This window comes from Phaethon lepturus, unplaced genomic scaffold, assembly GCF_000687285.1.
Source record: "Phaethon lepturus isolate BGI_N335 unplaced genomic scaffold, ASM68728v1 scaffold9633, whole genome shotgun sequence".
In the NCBI taxonomy this organism is placed as follows: domain Eukaryota; kingdom Metazoa; phylum Chordata; class Aves; order Phaethontiformes; family Phaethontidae; genus Phaethon; species Phaethon lepturus.
In genome coordinates, this window is record NW_010528407.1 from 78345 (window position 1) to 102092 (window position 23748).

Sequence of the window (23748 nt, forward strand, 5' to 3'; positions counted from 1 at the left end):
CTCTGCATGCCAGAAACAAAACAAATCAGCATGCACATCTGAGCATGGAATTAGACTGCATGGTGGCGTACTCAATGCAAGTAAGCTAGTCCACTTGTAGTCTTCTAAAAACCAATGAGATAGTAAATTATTATAAGGGTTTATTTTAAAAGCAGGACTTTTCCTTCCATGTAGCATTACTGTAAGAATAGCTGGTCTACCCTGCTGCCCTCAAATTCAAACCTTTCCATAGATTGATGTACAGCTTTGCTAGTGGATGGGTCTACTTGCCAAGGTCACCTACATGGTGTCCCTCAATAGAGGCATCTACCTATGTAATTAGGGCAAATGCAAATGTTTTCTTGAACTCAGTTGGGGGGGGGGGATTGGCAGAGGAGGGGGTCTAGGGTTTTGCCCTGCAGACTTTTTATATTTCAGGAGGATAACAGCCTTTTTACAGGCAACACGGAACCATCAACCCAACCTAATGGTCTGGTCTTGATTTTTACTACAAACCTTCTTCCTCTCCCTCTGCAAATGTGTCTCACTGGTAGCATGCATGGGCTGAGATGGTCACTTTTCAGAACACGTCTCTGCTACCTGCAGAGGTGATACAGCATGCAGTACATGGTGACATACCTCAACTAGCCATGGGTCAGCTATATCTGGAAGCAGAAACAGTGTCACCTTTGCACCCTGCACTTCAATGCTGATTTTGCCATCCCTGGATATGGAGTTGGATAGTAGAGAGAGATACATGACCCAGTTCACTGCTTGGCACAGCACAATGGCAGATATATCATTAAGGGTCTAAATAGTGTAGCATGGAGGTAACATAACTGATCGAGAGCCAGACAAGCTGAAAGGGTGGGCTAGAGAGCTTGGGAGAAGGACTGGTTGTTGGCTGGCCAAAGAACCTTGTTTTTATCCTGAGGGCTTGTGCTAGTTAGCTTATTCCACTGCCTTTGTGTCTGTATTGATATTTCTAATGCAACTGGCCCTTCTAGCGATGCTCAGCGTCCCATTTCTGAACATGGGATGGTGTGCACAGAGTCCCCACGCTCTGATGTGGCATCAGCCACTGAGGCAAAAGGCAGCAAACTATTAAGTAGGTCCCATAACTTGACTGTGTTTAATAGGATGCATGGTCCTTTTAGAAGGCAGAAGATAATTATGCAGTTATCCAGATGAGAACGTGGTCTTGCCTTGGGGCTGAACACTGTCTCTTGAGGAAAATATGGTAGGCTCATTAACAGCTTAACAGCAAGTGTTTACTTTTCTTTGTGTTATCTGAAAGCATCGCCTTCATTTGTGTGGTGCTCTGTGTAACAGGGAAAAGCTCCGTCTCCTCTGGTATCTGGAAAGATTGCTGGATACTGGCCAGGTCTCTGAAATCATCACCTTTCCTTAGTGTAGGAGACCCCTCAGGTCTGCAGCTGTGTGTCTTGTCGCTGTTGGCTTTTACAGAGAATGAGTTGTTTGCAACGGGTTAATTCCCTGCCAATTCAAACAATATGCCTGTGACACTTGGAGGAAGGTTTACATGAAACCTTTTACAGAGACCGGTTTTGCTGGAGAGACTTGTATTAACTGAAACAACACTGAAGTTTCTTTCAGAAAAATCAATTAAAAATTACATGCTGAAAACAGAAGCTGAATGCCTTTCCTAATTTCATAGAGCCACTGTTAACAGAGCAACTCTTATTAGTGTGTGGTTTGCTTTTTCCATGGGTCAAGATATTGTAGACATGGGATTCCTCATGTTCTCTCTTTGGTTTTTTTGGTGGTTTTTCTTTTTTCTTTTTTTCTTTTTTTTTTTTTTTTTTTTGGCAACTGGTGATTTTTTTTTATTCTCATTTCATGCCCTTTTTCACATCTGGAGCCAGATCTTGTTTCCCCTGAAGTCAGGGGCCTTTCCCCAGGGAGGTAAATTAGCAGTCGAACTGGACCTGTGACTGATACCAGCAGTGCCCTGCAAGGCACACTGGCTGGCTGCAGGGGCTATCTAGGGATTATCACTGGTTTGCTTAGGTGCTATGCATAGCTTTGTCTTCTTAGCAAATAAAGATAAATCTTTTGTTTTAAAATGAGGTGGTTTTAAACTTTTCTTGCTTGTATGTGCTACAGTAGATGCATCTGTAGATAGGGTAGTCTTTGCTGTATTTGATGCCTCCCTCTTCTCCACCCTGGTTTGGCTATATGCGGGCAGAGGCATGTTGTTTGCATCTGAGAAAAAAGGGGGGAAGCAGCTCAGCCAGTGCCAAAATGCGGGTGAGTCTCTGCTCTGTGGGGCACCATGACCTCGGCTGTGGGATATGGTCCCTTTTGCTTTGAGACCTCAATTCAGGAGACCTCCTAGACTCAGCGCTTTCCTGGATGGGGGCCCTGAAGACAAGAGTAGGTACATGTAAGCAGGGCAAAATGAGGGATGTGCTATGTTATGAGAACAGTGGAAAGAATGATATATAAGCTAATTTTACGGTGAACAAGTGAAGCAAATCAGCTAAGTTGCAAATTGGCACAGAATAGCATACCAACAGCCCTGTCCCTACAACCACTGCTTAGAGCAGAAGAGAAATTTTCGTGCTGGAGACTCTGGAAGTGCTTCATTCAGCTTTAGAAAATATAAAGTCTTATCTGACAGTCAACAGCTCATGTAGACTGATTTGTGCTTCTAGACAGTGCATCTTCCACATTATTTTCCACTCAAATGTGGTTGTGGCATGCTTGCGAGCTGGGCTCTTTTACAGCCTCTGGGCTGTAAAAAGTGTTTTTTCTCTGCACTTGATCAAATGGAAAGTGCAGAGAAAAAAACCCAGCCTCTCACGTTTCCATGTCATGTTTAATCAGTCACTGTGCAGGACAGTTTAGGTCTGATTTACAGTTATGCTTACGAAGAGCAGTCCTATTTTGAGATCCACATATCAGATCTCTGTGCCCCATTGACTCCACTGTATATAGTCTGTGAACTTTAATGCAACTTTCCACATGACTAAGGACTACTGAATAGCCTACAGAAGTTATTGGCTCTGCTAGTGTCTACTTTTCCTTTTTGGTTATTTAAAGGGATTGATTTGGAACCTGCAAACCCTGCACATAATACGTGTGTATAAATCATTCAAAACCAGAGCTTGAAGGGGCCTCAAGAGTTTGTCTAGTTCATCCACCTGCCCCAAGGCTGGATAGCCTTTACCTAAATGTAAGTCCCTTGTACTTTCACCCGTCTCCTTTGGTGTAGCTGTTACGTTTGCATGTAATAACTTGTGTACTACACTCTTAACAGGCATGGACTCTCATTTACTGAACGTTTGAAATGAGAGCTTGGTGTTAGTTGGGAATTCTGGTACTGGTGCAATAACAATAAGGAATACTGCTCCTCTGTGGAGGGGTGACTAGAAATGACTTGTGTTCTGTCAGTCTTTTCATGACTAATACATCCTTACGGAGGCATTTCACAATTCAAAAGCATGCAGGTACAATTTAAGAAATAGCTACGTGTAATGATTACAGCCAAGTTCTTGAAGAAAGGAGCCCAGAATTAGACTCAATCTTATAGGTCTCAGAGCACCTGGGACTATTTAGGTTAGAACTTCTGAAACTAAGAAACAGTCTTATCTACAAAAAGACCATTTTTCTGCCTTTTCTGCCCTCTTCATTCTCTTTTTAAAGATGTAAGGGTCATGAGAAGGAGAAAAAATACAAATTGAAATAAGTTTTAAGATGTTATGTGAAATTTATTTTTTTAAAACTGCCCCTAAATATTATTGCTACCTTTTTAGCCAGAACTGCTCATCTGACTTTTAACGGGAGTTCAGGCCTATGATTTTAAGGACCCAATTTTGAAAACGTTTGCTCCGAGATCTCCAGAATTGTCCGGCATTAATACAATCATTTTGTTGATCTTTGTACCCAGGAAGCTTTCAATATTAGCATCAGAGAATATGACCCCTGAGTTGGCATTAGGGAGGCTGATATATATAGCTCGGGAAAAGGTCTCTGTCAACCTTAATAAATGTTTTGTGCAATTTTTTGAAACAAGGATTACACCAACAAAATGCTGTTGCATCTTCTCCCTCTGATTTGCTGAGGTTGAAGATTTCTTGCAACATGACATGTTGCAGCGGGTGAAGCTGCTATATATGTAAGGGAGACAATGAGAAAATCAGTATTGTTGACATACTTGGCCTGCAGCAACTGCTGTAGCTATCCAGGGAGAATTTGTCTTATTCTTTTAGCTGTAGCAAGATCAGTGCCTGATGCTTCCTTGGTCAATAATCCCAATGTTTAGAGTTTGTTCTTTATGCCAGTGAGCATGTAGGTACTCTGGTTTTATGCGAAGAGAGGAATTTTGTAAAGTCACCCAGCAACTTCTAATATCAGCAGTGCAATTGTAACTCTTTGTCTTTAGATTCTAGTTCAGAGTCATCAGCTGCCTGTAATGAGACAGAAATAAACTAAAAATAATAAGGCAGTAGAAAATGTCAACTGTTACATCATAACACTGTAGAAATAGTTGTCCGGTTTACAATTCAAATGTTCTGTGGAAGAAAATTGCATTCTCTGCCGGTGGTACCCTGGGCAAGATGGCGGGAACGGCTTTGCTTCTGCCTTCTGCGCGCCAGTCGAGCTGGTGCTGGGGCTTGTAGTTAGCTGCCGGCGCAGGCCAGGATGCGGATGGCAAAGCCTATTCCCATGGAGCGAGGGGAAAGCATTACTCATCATTTGGCCTCTGAGTCATAATACCTGTGCTGTTAATAGGATCGAGATCCTCCCCTTTTATGAGGCTGTGCCTAAAGGCACAATTTAGTCTCAGAATTGTATTACCTGATTATTATTCCACTAAAGCAGGTGGCTGTATTCCAGCTGACAACAATGGAAACGGGAGCAAGCCTTCAAGTCTCAACTGTGTACAAGGTGTGATATATTCAAAACCACAGAGATGCTCCACACTCTGAGCTTATTTCTTCTGAATCAATTAAAGTTTCACAAGCACAATTTATTATTAACATCTAGAGCCGCTTTCACAAATCTCTCTGCAGCACAGTAGAGAAGTGATCATGAATAAGGAAAAGTATTTCCAGCTAGGAGATGTTATTTACTAGCTAGATCTCTAATCCAGGCATACTGCTGTGGCAAAGTCCATCCGATAAGGATGTGAATGTTTGCATCTGAACCATTTCTGACCTATGCAGTTTTGGGGAAGGCAGCAGTGGCGTGGTGCCTTGCCCAAGTGGGGCATGGCTTCTTTGTTTATTGTGTTGTAAAAGGAAGGGGAGGGGGAGGAATTGGGAAAAGCAGGTTTAGCTGTGCAAGGTAGCAGGGGGAAATTGTTCCACGTGCAACACCTGTGTGGTATAAGGGGCGGTAGGATGTGATCCCTTCAAACTCTTCCTGGGCTTTCAAATAAGCCTGTGTGTGCTGTTCTAGCAAGGCTGCAGCATGTTTCAGCATGCAGGCTCTGTGGCACCTATGTTAGAGTCCGAGCTGGTGTGTGACATTTAGCGTGAGGGCTTGGGTTTTCTCCTCCCTTCTCTGGATCTGGTTACGTTCCTTTTGACATTTATCAGAGTATGAAAATGTAGCAAGGTCCTGTGTCTTTGTCTTGTGCCTAAAAGCTGAATTAGTGTGCTTTGTATTTCTGTTTGTTGGTATGTCTTTACAATAGATTGAGGAATTGTGTGCTTATCTGTAGTTTGGGGATTTTGACACAATCTTATAACCTTATTTAGCCTTTGCCATTGCCTGCACCGTCTCTTTAATTTTTCCTCTTCCTTTATAGCATTCTTTGTGGCTGGAGCTCCCCATTTCAGTACTTCTCATATCACTAGTTTGAAACCTGGTGCCCAAACAGCAGCTTTACAGCCAGAATTTCTACCTTCAGCCTGAGCACAGAAGGGAGCAAAAATCTTGGCAGCTGGCTCCTATTTCTTGCTTCTCTGCCCAGCCTTGATAAATGAGAAAGCCAAGGAGCTTCGCTGGCGCTTGCCAGCTGGCCAAGCTCCCAAAGAGACAGCCCACCCACTGCGAAGGTCAAAGTGCAGCACTGCCCGACTGCTCTACCCTCGCATCAGTATGGAGCGTGGAGCAAGAGCTGGTCCTGCCAGTCCTGCTCCTGCTGGGGTCTCTTTTGGGACCACGGCTGACCCCCGAGGGAGGGTTACAGCTCTCCATGTCCTTTGTGCTGCTTGGGATGCAGCAAGCCAGCGAAGCTTCAGTCAGTCCAACTCACACCTTGAACTGCAGAGTTAATTTCAAAGTTGTAATGTCCGGTCGATGGCAGCTGATCTGTTGGTGGTAGGTTTGAGATGGGACTAGTGTAAGTCATACCTGAAATCATGATTTTTTCCCTATCACTACACAAAGAGAAAACGTCCAAATAAGCCTTTATTGCACCATATCTGTTAAGCAGCTAGTTTTTATCTGTGACTGAGCCACTTGAAACACACTTTCCTGTCTACTTTCAGAAAGGCAATACTAACTTGTGCTTCTTGTTGGAAACCATAATGTTTTGGAAAGGAATCAGAGAGACCAGTCAGTGAGACCGGCTTTCGAACCTCTAAAGCCACAAGATGTCTGCAGCTCCAGTGGGCTGGTCTGATTCATGAGTGGCGAGTCTCTGTGTTGCACTTCCCCCTACACTCTTTTGATCTAGTGAAATTGTCCTGCTCACTGAAATTGGTGACTACCCTGACAGGGAAAGCCCCAGGGAGAAAGACAGGTATTTTGTGTGATAAAATTAATGGAAAACTGTCTTGCAGTCTGCCGTATTTACTGCATCTCATCATCTCCAGGCACAGCTGCCTTTGGGGTCCTTCAGGACTGGCGGCTTTCCCCAAGCCACAGGGCAGTCAGGAGAAGTTTCTGCCAGAGCTGTTGGATGCTGCTTCCCAGCATCAGCTGGTGGCATCTCTGGACCCCGGCTGGCCAGGAAGTGAGACAGTAAATTCCAATTATTGCCATGATCCAGTAGGCTGACATTGGACTGGGAGCATGTGAAAGGGAGGGGATGTCAAATTATGTATGGCTTCTGGAGGCCTAGCTGTTAACCTCTGCATGAGTTAAATGTGGCATGGAGTATCAGGTATCTCCATGTTCTGTCAAGTCTAGGACAGGTTAATTGAAGTAGCTGACTGAGAACCTTCCCTTCTTTCTCTTCGCTTTCTTATAGCTAGACTTGTGCTGCAATTTTCCACCTCTTCTCTAGGGAAGCTCCTAGTATTTCCAAGTCTTTGCTCTGCTTTTGTCTTCATTGAGACCTTGCTCTGGTTTGGGGTGGTTCAAGCTGTTCTGTTCCCTGGAGGATGCATCCAGTTAGGAGATGGCTGTGCCTCAACAAAGTTGGCTTATAGATATGAGCACATAATTCCCATAAGCTCCTGATCCCTAATTCCCTGAAGCCCACACTGAGTATGTGAGGATGCCTGTAGCCACTGGGAATGACATGGGCATCGCTCGCTTGCTCGCAGGCTTTTTCTTGGCCTGTGTTGGCATTTGCAGCATTGGCCAAGTGAGTGGCTGTGTCCCAGGCGCTGTTATGTAAGGAAGCATTTCAACATTAATTATGTGTCTTGGCTTTAGGTTTCATTCTGTCCCTCCGGACACCAGAAGTTTCAGTGTGGCTTCAGCAAACAAACCAAACAAACTTTATTTTACAGGCTTTGGGATCTACTGCTTTCTTCTGGAGCATCCGCTCTTTTCGGACGTTTTCCCTTTGTTTCCCTGCCACTGAGAAGGGACAACAGTTTTTCTGGAGATGCTGTCAAGCATGGCTAACATGCTGAAGTATTTGAGCTGTGGGAAGGCTGGCACTTCCAGTCAAACAGATTAAAAAGGAAAACTTAACATTTCCCTTTGTCTCAGATGCCTTCCTCATTCTGACAGGCCGGAGGAGGAAGGAGGGAGGGACAGATGGACGCGATGCCCTGTTGCCAGCAGGGCTGCAGAGGTTGTTTGGGGCTGAAGTGTGTGCAGGGCAGGAGATGGCTGTGCAGCTCATGTTCTCACCCTAATGGCTTTCCTCCCCCCATGCTCCTGCAACTGAAGTCATTAATGCTCTTTAAGCCAGGATGGAAACAAACCCAAACAACAACAGTCTACAAAATAAATCGGTCACTCCAGACTGTTTATTTTTTTCTCCAGTGAAGCAATTAGTCTCCTGTCATCCCATTTTTAGCCAGACTGGAAACAATTGGCCGGACAATAGCGATTCCCCTCCTGGCAGAGCAGTCACTGGATCCGCTCCGTGATGGGAAAGGTGAGGCGCCTTTCTTCGCCTGTCTCTGGGGGAAGAATCACCCTAAAGAAATTCCTGTGGGCCTCGCAGAAAGCCCTGTTTTTGTGCAGCCCCTCCCAGTGAGTCACAGCCCCTGGCTCCTCTGAGAGCCCTCTGTACCGGCTGCGTTTTCTCTCAGCCCCCCGCAGGGTTAACCCTTCTGTGGTTTCGCCCAGGCGCTCTCATGCGTATATGACCCACCCCACTCACTGGCCGATGATGTGGGTTGTGGCTGCCAGAAAGTCATGAAGTAATCTGTGGTTTATACCAACAACAGACCAATATAGGACTCGCACGGAGGGAGGGGGAAGATTTTTCCAATCTTGCTCATGAGTGGTACTCGATCCTAGGAATGGCTCAGCCTGTGTAAGGGCACAGTGCCGCGGTGCAGGGGACTGCGTGATGGTAAGCAAATGTTTGGCAAAAAGCAGGGGATGCGATAGGGAGGACAGGGGCCAGCTGAAGTCCTGCGGCAGCACCACAGAGAGCCACGACACAGCTCAGCCAGAGCAACCCAGGAGATCTCTCGGTTCCTATGACTACTTGTGACACAAGTAACGTGAAGTGCTGTCCTCTGCCAAGGGCAAAGGCTGCAGCTGTGCCACACACAGGGCCTTCCTCTTGCTGCTGAGGTTGGTTGTAGCACATGGGGAAGCGCTGGATTCCCCCACCATCGCAGTACCTCCCTGCAGGGCACCGTGCCTACCCGGCACGCAGCACCCTTGCGGCCCTGAAAAGCACGGCTCAGGGCGTGGAAGGGCAGGTTCAGGTGGGAAAGCAATGTGGCCAAGCTGCTGGAGGAGAAGGCTTAAATCACCAGAGATTCCTTGCTGTCTTTAGCTTATAAAAAGCAGCCCTGCTGGCACCTTAGTGTCTGTGGCCAGTGCTAAACCCGCATGCTTTCCTTTAAAGATGCAGGAAGAAACTAAGCCTGAATCCATGTTCTGTCTCATTTCTGCACATGAGGTAAAAGCCACAGGGTTGCTAGTCAGGTGCCAGAAAAAGCTCCAGCTGCCCAGGGCAACCAAGGACAAAGGGGAGCTCTGCTTGCTTGGCTGCTGGCTTTAACAGCAAGTCACTGCGTGTTTGAGTGATGCGTCACTAGTGCCGGAGCTCTGACGTCTGTGGTATGAAGCTGCCATGTGGGCACCAGAGCTGTGGGGTTGTGGAGCACTTCACCTTGAGATAGAAAGCTGGTATAGAAAAGCACTTGGCAAAGAAATACGCCATTGCAGGCTCGTCTGGGGCTGTGCAGCAGAAGGTGTCTGATCCCTGAAGCTTGGATTAGCTCTGGGGCAAAGCCTGCTGCATCCAACCATCATACTGCGTGTCAGCTGCACCCGCTCTGTGTCTGGGCAGAGCCGCTCTGGGAGCATGCTTTGGTTGCTGTGGGGGAATGAGAGGCTGTTGATAAGGGTTGTGGTCTTGTTGGGCATTTTCTGTTTTGAGTCATTCCAGCCATGGTGAGGGTTGCTGGTGGTGCCGGGAGTGACAGCAAGCACTTGGTCTGGGGGCAGGGAACCAAACGCCCAAGGGTTGAGTTCCAGGTAGCAGGGATAGCTGTAGAGACACAGCCGTGCGTGATGGAAACGCAGAAATTCAAAACCAGTAGTAACAAAATTAAGGAATTGTGTTGAGGAAGCAAGCTGGGTTTGCATTCATATCACTGTGGTGCTTCCCAAGTCACCTCAGGGACATTGTGGGGTGAGAAGTGAAAGTAACCCTATGTTTAAAAGTTGATTCCCAATGCACATGGTTGTAATCTTGATGTGAAAGTGGCTGCTATGTCATGGTGTGGTTGCTTTCCTGTTGCAGTCCAGCACGACGTATGCTGCAGCACCTGCACCACCATCCCCCACGCAGTGTTCTCTGCTCTCAGAACCCTACCGGGAATTCATTTCTCATGCAAAATCATGAAGATGTTTGCAAAGTATTTGTAAAGTATTTCTAAACTTAAGCACTGCGAAGTCTGCTTGAGGACAGAAATGGGGGACAGGTAAACAACACGTGTATGGTCTCCCCGAAGTGCAGAGAGGACACGGGTCATCTATTGCTCCTTATGTGCGGCCTATCCAGAAAAGTGCCAGGAATTCATTAGCTTTAATATATCTTTTGTGGGTGATGCATTTCAGCATGTTAAATTTAAAATAATTCAGTTTTTGTTCCTTTTTGTTCCTTTTTCTCAGGGCAGTAAAGAGTTGTTCTGCTTCCCCTGAGCCTCTGTGGTCTTCCATTAGTTCTCAATCAATTATTTATTCATGGGGAGAGCATCTGAAAACAGCAGCCCAGTCTGAGAGAAGTGGTGCTTGACTGTGTAGATGAGTTTGAAGTACTTGATGATTGAATCCACTGGAATTGTCAATAACATTAAGAACTGCTTTCCTGCCACAAAATAAAAATACAGCCTTGTAGGTGGAATGTGCTAAACTCTGATGAGGACATGAGCTATAAACCAATGCACTTAGATGTCACCTGACTATACCTCTACTTCTTTTTGGAAAACATCTTTCCTTCAAGTTGACTAACTTTTGTATTGTTGTGCAGTTCTGTCCTGTGTAAACATGGGAGGTTTACATACAAAGTGTTTAATTCTGAGTTTTGATCTGATGTGGTGTCATCACACCTCTCAGCACAGATTTATGGCTGGTTTGCTTGTTGTTTCTTCTCTCCCTAGATTAGATATACATTTCAGTGAGGATTTGTGGTGTCTTCTTCCTGCAGAAAGGGATTTATAATCAAGGGATTTATACTCAAGGATCTAGTCAAGGCTTGTGTAAGTGAGAGGGACCTGACAGCTTCAGATCTTCCCCAGTTAAAACAGTAAAATCCAAGAGTCCTGAAGTCTCTGGTGTTGGCCTGAAAAAGGACGAGGTAAGAACAGTTGTCTCAGGTACCCTGCAGTAAGCAAGGCATCCTGGTCCTGGAGAGAAGAGTGAACACACACGAGTCGCAGCATGAATTGACTCTGAATCAGCCGACTGAAAGGCACATGCTACTCGTGGGTAACACCCCCAATTTTCCATCTTAGCTGGAGTTTGCTGCATGCTGAAGTTAGTCATTATTCCCATTCCTGTCCTGAAAATACCCCTGGTTCCTCCCTTATACATACTTCCCAGTTCTCCCCCTGGAGTTGATACTTTGTGTGTTGAGTGATGAAAGGAAAGGGGTGCGGATTCCTCATGTTGCAAGGATGTGGCTGTAGATGCCCATGGACGAACTGGCTTGTTTATCAGGGGAAGGACTGTAATATTTATGCTGGAAAGTGGCCTTTTAGCGCAGTGCTGCAGAAAGCTGAGTCATGCCAGCAGACTTCATCATATTCCCAGAGACAGAGACACACAGTGCCACTGGGTATCCTCCTCCATGGTCCCACGTCACAGAGGCCAAAGTGACCTGCCGCAGACTGAGGAGAGGCCAGCTGGGTTCCAGTGAATCTCATGCAGGGACTTGACAGATCTGTGGGCTAAAAACTCAAGAGGTGAGCAGTGTAAAGACAGACCTTCCTCATTTAGGTCCCATTTTTATTCTTTTTCTAGATGGGGTCAATTCAGACAGGGCTTATTTTAACTTTCTGATTCATTTGTTTCATATATTACAGCAACAAGGGAGTTGGCAGCTTTTTGTGCATGGTAGCCATGTCAGCTGAGCATTGATTGACTCCTGGTCTAAGTTACTTCTGCTTTGCTTGTGATCAGGCAACTAGCTAAGGTGCTTAATTTGGGAACTTAGATAGCCTTGGCAGCTAGTGAGTCAAATTTCAGAGGGACTGAACTGCCTTGGGAAAGCACCTGTCTCCCTCTGCCAGCTGGAGCAGGAAGCTAGTGGGTTAAGTACCTGATGTGACATGGGGACAATACTGGCCAGCAGTGTTCACGGGCAATTTGGGTTCTGTTTGCTGCTCATACGGCATTCAAGGTGGCACATGAGGTCTAGTCTGTCCCTGTTGGCCTGACACAAAGCTCAATGTCGCTGATTCCGGTGCGCAGGCAGCTTGGGAGGAGTCCCCAGAAGTGGGAGCAGGATTGGAGAGAGCTTGGCATGCCCAGCCAGGAATTTCACCTGGCTCTGCCCTGCTTATCCAGGTTACTTGGGCTTCATGCAGCCCTGGGTGAATCACCTGTAATGAGTGAATAGCAACAGTAATCCACATGAAATGAGAAGCTAAATCTTGGGATAATGACCCATTTGCTAGGCTCCTACAAATACCTGTTCCATCTGATTTCACTGCTGTTATTTAAGTGATTGTTGTGGTGAGAAGCAGAGAGATCAGAGCAGTCAGGAAAGCACTTTGTTTGCCCACAGGTTCACCAGAATCTTAGAAAAAAACAGAATCAATTATATCAGTGATGGTCTCTGTTTCTTAAGACAGTCATCTCCTAGGAAATCTATTTAAACTTTGCTCCAGGGGGGCTAGGCAGTACCCCTTCCTGCTCAGTACTGAGATGCCTCTGTGTTTTGTGCCCACAACATGTCACTAGTGCGGAGATTGCTCTTTAGCCGTGTGCATGAAAAATCAGTGCAGATGGCGAGATTTTCAAAAGCATGCATGCTGGCCAAGTGTTACTTTTTCAAAAGTTAATAGTAAGTTTGGCAGTGGAAATCTACAGGCCAAAGCAAAGTGCTTTTAAAAATCCCATCTAAAAATACAGTACTTTTGCCTTCAGCTTTGTTCATTCCATTATAGAAAGGAGATTAGCGCCTATAGCCTTAGCTTTATAAATCTGGATCTGTAATTCAGAGCATTAATAAGGCTAAGTAATTTTTTTCGAAGGGCCTAATCCAAAATTTATTGAACCTGACAGGACTTTTTTTGCTGATTTCCCTGGAATCAAGATCAGGCTCAGAGTAAAGTGCATCTTATCTATATCAGATGAATATGGAAAATTCTGCCTGACTGGACATACGGGTTCAATGCAGAAGAGTCATCTTCCCCACAAAGCTCTGCTGGCATTACCAATACTAGCATAGGTTGGTTTGCTGCCCAAGCTGTTGCCAGAGGCAGTATGCACATGTGATCGTGATGGATAGGGCCACCTTTATTTTATTATTGTTTTTCCTTTGATATTTCCTGGAGTGAAACATTCCTCCTAAGACTCTGAGTGTGGGGAGGGTAGATTTCGTGGCAGCTGTGAGATTAGCAGTGAGAACACAGCAGAGTCGCTTTGGTGTGAGCTACTGTCTAATTCCCCCAGGGCAGGCTTAGTGGCACACAGTGGTGAATGGGGACGTGTCGCTCTGTGCCGGTGGAAAGAGGAGCCTTTTCAGCAACACAGTCCAACCCTGATCCTACCCGACACCTTGGAGCGGGGACAGAGCCTTAGAGCAGCTCTACGATGGGTGGTAGGCAGTTGATGATGGTTAATCTTGGGTAACTCTTTCACTCCATCTTGAAGTTTGAGACCGTGTTGTACTGCAGGCACAAGCCTGATTTCATTGTAATTTCTGTATCAGGCTTCAAATCAATGTTGGTCTATTTTTGTTAAGGTGACATAACAGGCTTATGCTTTTTAACCTCTCTTGGCACAATCAGTCGTAAGTCCACATCTGATTCTTGTTCATGCATTTGGGTCTCAAGTCTGCTGTACGACTCCTGAAGAATTCAGGCAAGGGGACTCGCAGAAAGAAGCATTGTGGTTTGGTTTTTTTTTTTCTCTTTCCCAAAACTTTCCCTCTTTTTCTGGCAAGGGTAAAATAGAGGCTCTGTTGGGAGCAACTCAGCAAGTGATGTTTCAGGGCCAGCAAATTCCAGTGTCGCTGCCCAGTGGGACCGAGGAGTCTATCACAGGACTAGGCTGGCGGTTCATCTGGAGGGGGAGTGCGTGGCGTGCATACCAAGAGCTGGACACGAAGCCTTCTTCTGCCCACCTCTCCCGTTCCCGCAGTAAATGGGAGGACGTTTGCTCTGGGATTCGGGGAAATACCTCAAGTATAACTCCTCCTTTCTGACTGGAGCCCCACATAAAAGTGCAGCAAATAATACATATATTATATAGACATATATATAAAAAAAATGTACACACACAAATGTGGATATATAAATACATATGGATTGCACCATCTTTGGGATTACTCCAACATAGCAATCTCCAACGCGTCTGTGTTTCAGCAGTAATGGCTCCAGCTCTCAGCTGCCCCATTTCACAAGAGTATCTTTTTGCCCTTGTAAAGCTGCCTTTGGAAACTGTCATTAGCTCTCTTACAGCTGCTGTGCACATAATAAAGGGGAAGCTTGTAGGTGTGCCTGATCCTGAAGGGTCTCTGGGCACCCATTGGGTCCCATCGGATTTGTACCGCTCGGGTTCAGACCCGCTAACGTGGTGGAAGCTTTGTGATTATCTATTGTGGTATGCCGAGGATTTTTTTTTTTTAGTCTATGCCTGTATACTTTAGCCTACCACTCTAATTTAACTGGAGGATGAATCATGCTTGTTCATCTCAATAGCAATGAAATCATTTCGGTAATTGCGTTAGCTTCCACAGACGCTTTTCTCAAGTGCCCAGAGGGAGGGGAGGTGGGACTGCTGGAGCTTCAAACCATCAGAAAGGTCTTGGATCCTGTGTAATGCCAGCTCCTTTGCTGTAAGAGAAGTCAATGCCTTGGGCACTGCTTCGTCTCTGGAGTGGCAGCCTGGGAAGCGCTGGGAGGGGACCAATGCTCTGATGTGGTCTGGGGAACCGGCTTTCAGAGAGACCCTGCCAACAGGAAGGGGTCAGGCAGATGGGGAGCCAGCAGCGCTGGGTTGTAGCCCATCTCCACCGAAAAAGCCATGGTGCTGCTTTAACCCAGGCAGATGGCTTGCAGAAACTTGTCTTTATGCTTGAAGGGCTGCTTGACTTTAAGATTAAAATGTAGTAACAGACCATGTCTGGACACAAGTTGCCAATCAGAGTTTAGTCTGAAGTCCAAGCAACAGAGCAAGAATGTGTTTTAAAGCTTAATCAGACTTACCCCTGTCAGTGCATAAGACTGATGGAGAGTGCTTTGGACATACTGAAGAGCACAGATGCAGATGGGTATGAGGATCTTTCTCTGTCTTGCACAAATTCAAACACCCGTGACCTTGCCCTCCAGAGCAGTCCTTGGCCATGTGCTCTGGTGTGAGTTTTCGGAGAAGTTCAGCTATGCGTTCTAGCATTGTATCTGACCCCGGACACGAGTCCATATTGCATCACTCTCTACCATCTCCTGGTGCCTGCAAGAGAGGTGGAGCCTGCTTTGGAGGCTGGGTGGCTGTAATCCATCACGCCTTTATCCTAACACATGGGTGCAAAGCATTTCAAAAGTTTTGTCCTCTGCGTGCCAGTGTGGGTGGGTTACATGAAGCAGATAAAAGCCGTGAGGCTGTTATATTCTGCCATGTTCCCCTTCCACAGCCTTCTGCAGAGTCTGTAGGATGTGCTATGGTGGGATGAGACCATAAAATCCTCAGGAATTGTGCTGGGCTCCTGGCTGGAGAACTGCTCATGTACTGAGATACCTGTGGGATTGACTTTCCCCATAAGCTTCCTCTGCCTCCCACAGCTGCATGAAGCAACCAGCAAGGACAGGCGCCTGTCTGCTATTATACGGCCTAGCAATGAGTGTTAATTTTCAGTAGAGTTTCACTTGCTCGTACCACTTATCCTGGGTCTGAGTTGGATTCTTGAATCATTATGTCACATTTCTGCTTTTGCTTTGTTTCTGAGAAATGCTGAAGTTCAGTCTGGAGTTGCTGTGGCTGTGCTTACGGTCCCTAAACACTTAGGCGTGGTCAGCTTTTTGAAAACAGCTCCTGGTGTTTAGGACAGTGCAGCAGGGCACCTTGCTATGTTTCATTCCTACTTTCTGGTGATTATGAATTACAGATGTCTGGAGAGATCTTCATTTCTGTCCCATTGCGTTGCACTGCACGTTTCAGTACACCTGCGCAGCCAGGCTGTCCGTGTGCACACTGGTGGTCTGAATGTGTTTGCACCTCCAGAAGTTGTTTGGAAACTAGAAAAAATGTTTTCTTTACCCAAGAGAACATTTTTCAAGAAAACAAGAGTTGAAGTTGCATTTTTGCAGTCCCTGCGCTGTATTTCCACATTACTTTGTGCAGTGCCAGGAAGGATGGAGCGCACAAACTAAATCCCATAGGATTGTAGGAATTCTGCTGTGAAGCTATGGGTGCATAAAGGAACACTTTCCATCTTGGCATGTCAGCCCCAAGCAGTGCTGTATGTAAATGGCTACACGCTGGTTATATGCTGTGTAACAGCGCCGAGCCTTACCTCTGGTTCTTCGCTTGGTTCTGCGCCCAGGAGGGTACCCTCTGTAAGCACAGCTCCAGCTATGCTGATTTTCCCCTTTCAAGTGTGACAGGAGTTGAATTAGAGGAAGCCTCTGAGGCTGGGAGGGAGCAACAGCTCGTCTTTTTATTTGGCAATCAAAACTCAGGATTTCAAACTGTTTTTCTCCAGCTTGGTGCAGCTGGATCTGTTTCTGATCTCTCCTTTGTGGCTTCCTTTTTCAAAGGCCAGTAACCTGGCTTTTCATTTGTGATTTCAGTATTTTCCCCCTACCCTAAAAATGTGGTAGCAACTGAGCAAGTATCAGCCACTCAGCCTGGGCTTTTATGTCTTTGCTCTGGTGGAATATATTGCAGGAGTCTTCTTTAGCCCGTATTTACTGCTGCCTGCTGACACTCAGCTCTACCACTGCTTAGGAAATTTGCTTAACTCTTCCTTGATGCTGTGAGAATATGTGTTTCTGGTTATAAAAACCTACTTGACCATAAAAATAAAGAATGTTATATTGTTATTAGAAAAATGTGGGAGATGTGAACCATTTTCTGTGAAGGAATTTTAAAGCGAGTTCTCTACAACCCAAGGCACACAGGATTGGAAATAGCCTTAATTCCCCAAATGGTATGAAACCCTGGGAACAAAACGTGGAGGTCTCTAGTCCAAAGCCAGTGGGAATGGAATTGTGAAAATAATTATTTGCTTTGAGTTTGGTAACTGAGTCTCCAAAATTTGGTGTGGAAGGAAAGATAGAAAATTGTTTCAGATTTTGTGGGCCCAAAATAATTTTTTGGGCTTTTTAAAAGCAACAGTATTTTTTTGCAACGCAAGAGAGTGTTGGTTTCAAGTAAAATAAAATACTTTGGTTTGGATATTATTAATGAATGCAAAGGAAAATGGGAAACGATATTAGCTTCACATGAGTATTTAGGGCTTTACATAAAACTGAGGCCTCCATCTGCCTCCTTATTTAATCAACATATTGGTTTAAGTCTGTTGTCCACTGTATTTGGAGCAAGGCCTCCAACTTGAAAAATCCTACCTCTTCGATAAGTATCTTACCAGCTGTGCTATTCCACAGGTTGTACGTCTTTCATTCTCCTCTGTTGAAGTTGCTTCATTTTGCAAAAAATAATTACAGTTTCATTGGAGCACGAGTTGGAAACATGTATTGCTTTGGCTGCCAGAGCAGGCAGTAGAAACACATTTTTCTCCATCGTGATGGAGATTTCAGTATTTCTGTGAAGTAAAATTATTTCAGCAGTAGAGGTGGAGAAAAATCAAAATCTACTCCCTGCTTGCAAAGGGGGTTTGAATGCGCATTTGCTCACCCCAAAGATGTTTCCCAAAGAGTGTTGAAATGGCCTTGCATGCTGAAGACTTGAAAAAGCAAAATTTTCCCTTTCAGAAATGCCCAAATTATTCATTTAGCTAATTCCATGTTTGGAGATTTTATTTTTAAGTGTGTGTGTATATATATTTTTTTTTTTTTTTAACATTTGACTGGAAGATTATACTAGTTGCACCTGTATTTGTGGTTAGCTCCCACTGCTGTGTACCTACATCTTTCATGACTAAATGATTTGCATCAAGATGGGAACACCAGGCTTTTATGAGCTTTAAACTGGACCTTTGGGATTACCAAACCTAGGAGAACCTTGAACTGAGGCAGAAAGCCAGTTTCTGCCACCTCTACCACTGTGAAGAAGATCCTTACTGCATGTACAGTCATCACAACACTGGGTGGCAAAACCAAAACAGGAAAAAACCCCAAAACTTCAGCCTTTCAAATACAGCTTCTACATCACGAGTGAGATGATTGGAGTAGAGCGAGTGGCAGGTATGTGTATAACACCTATTCACTGGCAAAACTCCCTGGTGCAGGGAAATTGTATTTGACAAATGCTTCAGAAAAGGACTGGATCATCTGCAATTGTAATTTTGGTTTTTTTATGAATGTTAAACTCAAGCGGCAGATGTGTAAATAACACTTCTTCCAGCAAGTGACACTGAAGCAGCTCGTTTTGTCATTTCTTCTCGGTCTAGACTAAACCGAGGCCGTTAAGCCGATGTGCCGTAGCTGCCTGCGAGGACAAAGGCTGCCTTTCTGAGCCAGGATGAAGCCTGTTTTCCAGTGAAGGTTTGCCAGTGAAAGGCAGAACCTCAGTAGGACCTTAGAAATGCAGCCCTCAGAAAACCTCTCTGCCGTTATTGCTTCATTGAACTGCTAAAAATATTGAATGGAAAATGCAAGTATTAAGGAAATGAGGTAGATTTGGGCTTTCTGAGCTGGATGACTTCCAGTTTCATCAGCTTCCCGGAATCCTTGCTGCAAAAATGAAGAGCTCCTTGTAAATCTCAGAAACCTGTCAGTGTTTTTCCTCTCGTGGCTGTGCTGGTTCATGGGGTTTGACACATGGGGAGACCTGTCAACATTAAGCTATGAGTACAGAGCTTACAGCTGCTGGGATTGCTTGAGACAAATGCTCAAACGTGAAACCAAACCACAGCTTTTCTAGAGAATTGTCTTACAGGGTGGCCTGAGAGAGCAGGCTCCAGAGCAGCTGCATGGCTGAGCCTGCCTCTGTGCTGGGCCATGAGATCTGCTCCAAAAGGGATGCATGGGGCCATCTTCTGTGGCCTTGTCAAGTGAAGAGCATTGAGAAGTCATCTTTGGTCATGGGAGGTCCTCTTCTAAAATAATCTGCCCATAGCTAGAGCACCTGAGCAAGCGAGAGCAGATTAACGTCACATTACAGGTTATGTGAAAATAGAAAATGCAAGTTTTTAACTTCATGTTGCTGGAAGGAAGTCAGGAGAAGGCAGTATCCCAACTGCAGGAGGACACAACAGGCACTCTTAATGGGTTTAACGTGCATTGTAGAGAAACCAAAGGGCTGGAAGTTTGCCTTGTGTGGTTAAAACTGTACTTGCTCAGCAAGGGGCAGATGGTTTAAATTTAATGGCAATTGCATATATAGAGGTGCTTCTGGGAGGACGCAGCAAGCACAGAGTGCTCTTGCACCTGCAGAAGCTCCTGCCATCTTGATGATGAGCATTGTGCATTATAGAGCTAGCAGGGATTTCAGGCTTTCTGCAGCATGTCCTGTGGGGCAGAGGCTGAGAAGCAGCGGAGTGGCTGGTGATTTGGTCTGCAAAGCTGGCCCTGCCTCGTAGCTGCATCTTGCTTCTTCCCTCAGGCTCTCCATGAGGGACTGTAACCTGCTCTCTCAATGTACGTGACGGTTTCTGTTGGCTCAGGTTTAAGGAAGGTATATTTTGGGGTATTCCCAAAGCATGCCAGGACGTGGCGGATGTTTTGGGGAGTGAGGGGAGGTTTGGAAGGGGGATCTCCAAGCAGGTTCACCGAAAGTCCCTTTTCAGTTGCACCTTTAGGGGCACCCCCCAACAGTCAGGTCTGCCCAGGACCAAAAAGGTATTTGCTGCATTTAAAACCGAGTCAAGAATAAACTGTGTATTTCAACCACATCATTGCAGATTCCTGGAAACAAGGCCTGCCTTCATGCTCGGAGGGCTTCCCTGCTCTGCCAGGAACCACAGGGAAGAGCAACAGGAGCTTTGGCTGTAAACTGCCGCTGAAGGCATACTGTCATGGGCAAGCATGTACAATACCTCTCACTGTGCTCACCTAAAGCCCTTCCAAGACGAGCCTTTGCCCACATGCCTTAGCAGACATTTTTGATTCTCAGAAGGGGAAAAATAAGTGTCTTCTGCTGAGCATTCCACCCAGAGCAAACACTACAGTATAAGACAGGTATGGGCACTGTCCTTGGCATCCAGATTTTACTGACCACTGGATAGCTGGTGGGCCTGCTGGGAAGGGCAGCATCCTTACAGAGGGGTTGTTGCTGGCTTGTGTTGCCATGCTGTGTTAAAGTTGGAGAGAGAGGATGTATGATCTTGTGATTCAGAGCCAGAGCTGGAATTCAGGAAGCTGGTGTTCAGTCTTGGCTCTGGGGGAAATGGGCAGATTTCTTAACCTCTACCCCTCGTTTTCCCATCCATTCAAAAGAGGCTAATAATACTTTTTCTTATCTCTTTAGGACAGGATGTGGCTCTGATTGTCTAGCACAATGTGTCACTGATCTTTTCACTGCAACAGTGAAGTTGCGGGAGAGCTGTCTCAAGCTCCAGAGAGGCTTTTGGTGGTGGTATGGGCTGTAGAAATGCCAATGCAAAACAGAGCAATCAACCACCTGATTTTCACTTTAAGATCATAGACGGATAATGAACAGGATCAAGCTGAATTCAGATTTCAGCTCTCCCATAGGTTTTCATATTGATACAGATATGCCACCACCTATGTTACCACCCTCCTCATTGCTCCCCCTTCCCAGGGAAATAGACGTCCAACCAGAGGGCAAAATGGATCAAGTTCCAGCATGGATTTCATAAAGGGGCCCTGGGACCCTCAGGTGTATTTAGTTATTTGATCCTTATCTGGGCATCTGAAGGACTTCAAAAGTGGCTTTGTCTAGGCCTATAAGATGTCCTCCACTTCAGTAAAACTGCGACAGCAACACTTCCCTACCTCAGAGCTGCTGTGAGGGCTTTGTGCAACTCTTGGGCCAATACCTGAGATGGTTCAACAAATGAACTGTAACCTGTTTGTACTGCACAGAGTTCCCATCATAGCTCCTTTCCTCCATCTGTGATGGTGCCTAGAGCTTTTCTGGCAGATGAAAAGCAGAGGTGCTACGAGCTGGTATGTATTTTAGGAAGGCATTGCCTAAGTGTGCAGATGACCCCGTGCTTTCTGGTCATGTTCCTGATGGCACTGCTGGCTGCAGGCTATTCCCTCAGGCAATCTCAAGGTCAGGCAAACTGATAAGCTTTGTTAGGGCTCTGTCATTTTGGCAGCTCTGCTTTTGATGAGGAGCTCTCATGCTGTTAGAGGTGACGTATTGGAAAATGTGCCTTTCTGCAGCTTGTACAGCATGGTGTTTGGCTGCAGGTCTCTTGTGACAGTGGCAGGGAGGTCCCCACCCCAGTGACCACTAACAGGGGACATTCACTTACATTAGTGCTGTCGTGCTGGAATCGATGCACCTGGAAGGGCTTTAAGACTTTGCCTTATGGTGGAGGCATCCCATACTGGCTGAAGATTCACCCTGCCCACGTGGCATGGTGTTGGCAGGGAGTTTCTTTTCATTTCAGCTTGGATAATGTTCCAGGTGGGGTTTATCAGTGAGGCTTGCCCCAAATCAGGGAAGTCTGGGACTTAACCTCCCACACCTCAGGAGAAGAGGGAATCTGGTCCCCCTCTGAAGAGGCTTCACAGATCTCCCCAGCTTTGGCTGCGTGCTCCCAGCACGGCACTCTGCTGAATCAGAGTGCAGTGCGTTTTGCTGCATCATAACATCATTACGCAACTTGACAGCTCTGGCAACCTCTGCTCCAGTGAGTCCCAGAGCTAAATGAGCAGGAGCTCTGCCAGCCAGGCTTGTGGTGTGTTTGGAGAGCCATGTGGGAGAACTCTTATAGCACCTGCCCATACTAAATGCAGTTCGGCAGAATGATGTTTGTTCCTCCCTCCCTTTTGTAACAGATGAAGCAAAAGAAACCCTCCCCTGCATGACTTCTGTTTATTTTTTTATGATGATGAGGCTTGTCCAGTTTACAGGTTAAGCTTCTGAAGCCTAGGACTCCATTTGTGCTGGGGCTGCTGCAAGCACGTAGCAACTCGGTGAACGATTCTATTTGCAGGGACTTGAAGCTGGACAACGTGCTACTGGACTACGAGGGTCACTGCAAGCTGGCAGACTTTGGAATGTGCAAAGAGGGCATTCACGATGGCATTACCACAGCCACCTTCTGTGGTACACCAGACTACATCGCTCCAGAGGTATAGGAAACATTTCTTTGGCCAGGAAAACCTGGTTACAATACAAAAAGCGTAGGTTAGCTTTGGAACAGCAAGTGTCCTCTCTGATGTCTTTAGCTGCACCTTATTTGACTGCTAGGTGCAAAGTTTCCTCCTAGATGTATGCTTGTATTATCAGTCCCTTGTGCAAGCAAAGTATGAGTAAACCTTCAGGCTGCTGTAGGCACCAAGGTAAGCCTATATTTTTCTTTAGGAAACATGAGGTGAAAAATGGAGGCACAGCTGCAAAAATCTTGAGAGGCACATGCAGATACAGGCCCAGTTTGATTTGAAAGGAGATTAAATTCTCCCTTGTTTCCCAGTTCCTTTTTCTGCCTCCTCCCATTCCTTGTCATTCCCCAATCTCACTACAAAATTAATAAACACCTCTTTAAGGAACAGCTGCCCTGCACATGCTGCAGATGTTCTGAGAGGGTTTCAGATCCTTCTTCAACACAGTTGAATTTTTGTCTGTGGTTGATGTTTGTGCCTTTCTCACACACTCATGCTCCTTCCCCTCTCCAGCTGAAAGCCTTGCCGTTGGAGCCGGGTAAGCATTTCCTTCCCAGGGACAAGGAAAAAGTGATGTCAACCCGCACACATGGCTGCTCTGCCACTTCTGAGGCTCAGCGAGTTTTACTGAAATGCCCCTTCTCCTCCTGCTAAGCCCTAGCATCATTTCTCAGGGCTTGTTTCCCAGGTGACCCTGTGAGCAGCCAAGCTAGTCAGCCCTTGTTTAATGCATCTGATGTACCTTTGTGCTGATCCCACCTTGAGATCACCTGGACATACAGCCAGCCTCGCAGAGTGTGCTGTTAGGACATAGCGAGAACTTCTGTGTTAATGTTTCCAAATCGTTTTCACTCCCTTGCTCAGTTTAAGAAGCTTCAGGATTGATACTTCTTTCCTATCCCTTCTTCAGATCCTGCAGGAGATGCTTTATGGCCCTGACGTAGACTGGTGGGCTATGGGCGTGCTGCTGTACGAGATGCTGTGCGGCCACGCGCCCTTCGAGGCAGAGAATGAGGATGACCTCTTCGAGGCCATTCTGAACGACGAAGTGGTCTATCCAACATGGCTCCAGCAGGATGCAGTGGCAATCCTCAAAGCGGTGAGTTCCCTTGGCCATTTGCGTGCTCTCTGTCCTGGGTTTCTTCAGCCTAAATCTAGGAAAAGAAAACAGGGCTGGGGTGTGGGCACTCAGAAATCGTGGTTACCCTGACCCTGACCCTTTTCTTATCTTGGATTGAAGGGTAAACAAAAAAAAAAAATCCTGCCACACTTAGACTTGTTTGCATAGTTATGTCCTTTATATGGTTCAGCCGCCAACTTGGCAGGCAAAAACGGC

At 46.0% G+C, this 23748-nt stretch overlaps 1 protein-coding gene across 1 annotated transcript in view; it reads left to right on the forward strand.

Moving 5' to 3' along the window:
- Positions 1-23748, forward strand: part of PRKCH (protein kinase C, eta) — a gene marked incomplete at its 5' end in the record, with an annotated part of 122584 nt that overhangs the window by 78339 nt on the left and 20497 nt on the right. Inside the window, 2 exons of the mRNA XM_010283670.1 lie at positions 22244-22382; positions 23323-23511. Of these exons, the coding sequence (XP_010281972.1) occupies positions 22244-22382; positions 23323-23511 (328 nt within the window). The remainder of the gene's footprint in view (positions 1-22243; positions 22383-23322; positions 23512-23748) is intronic.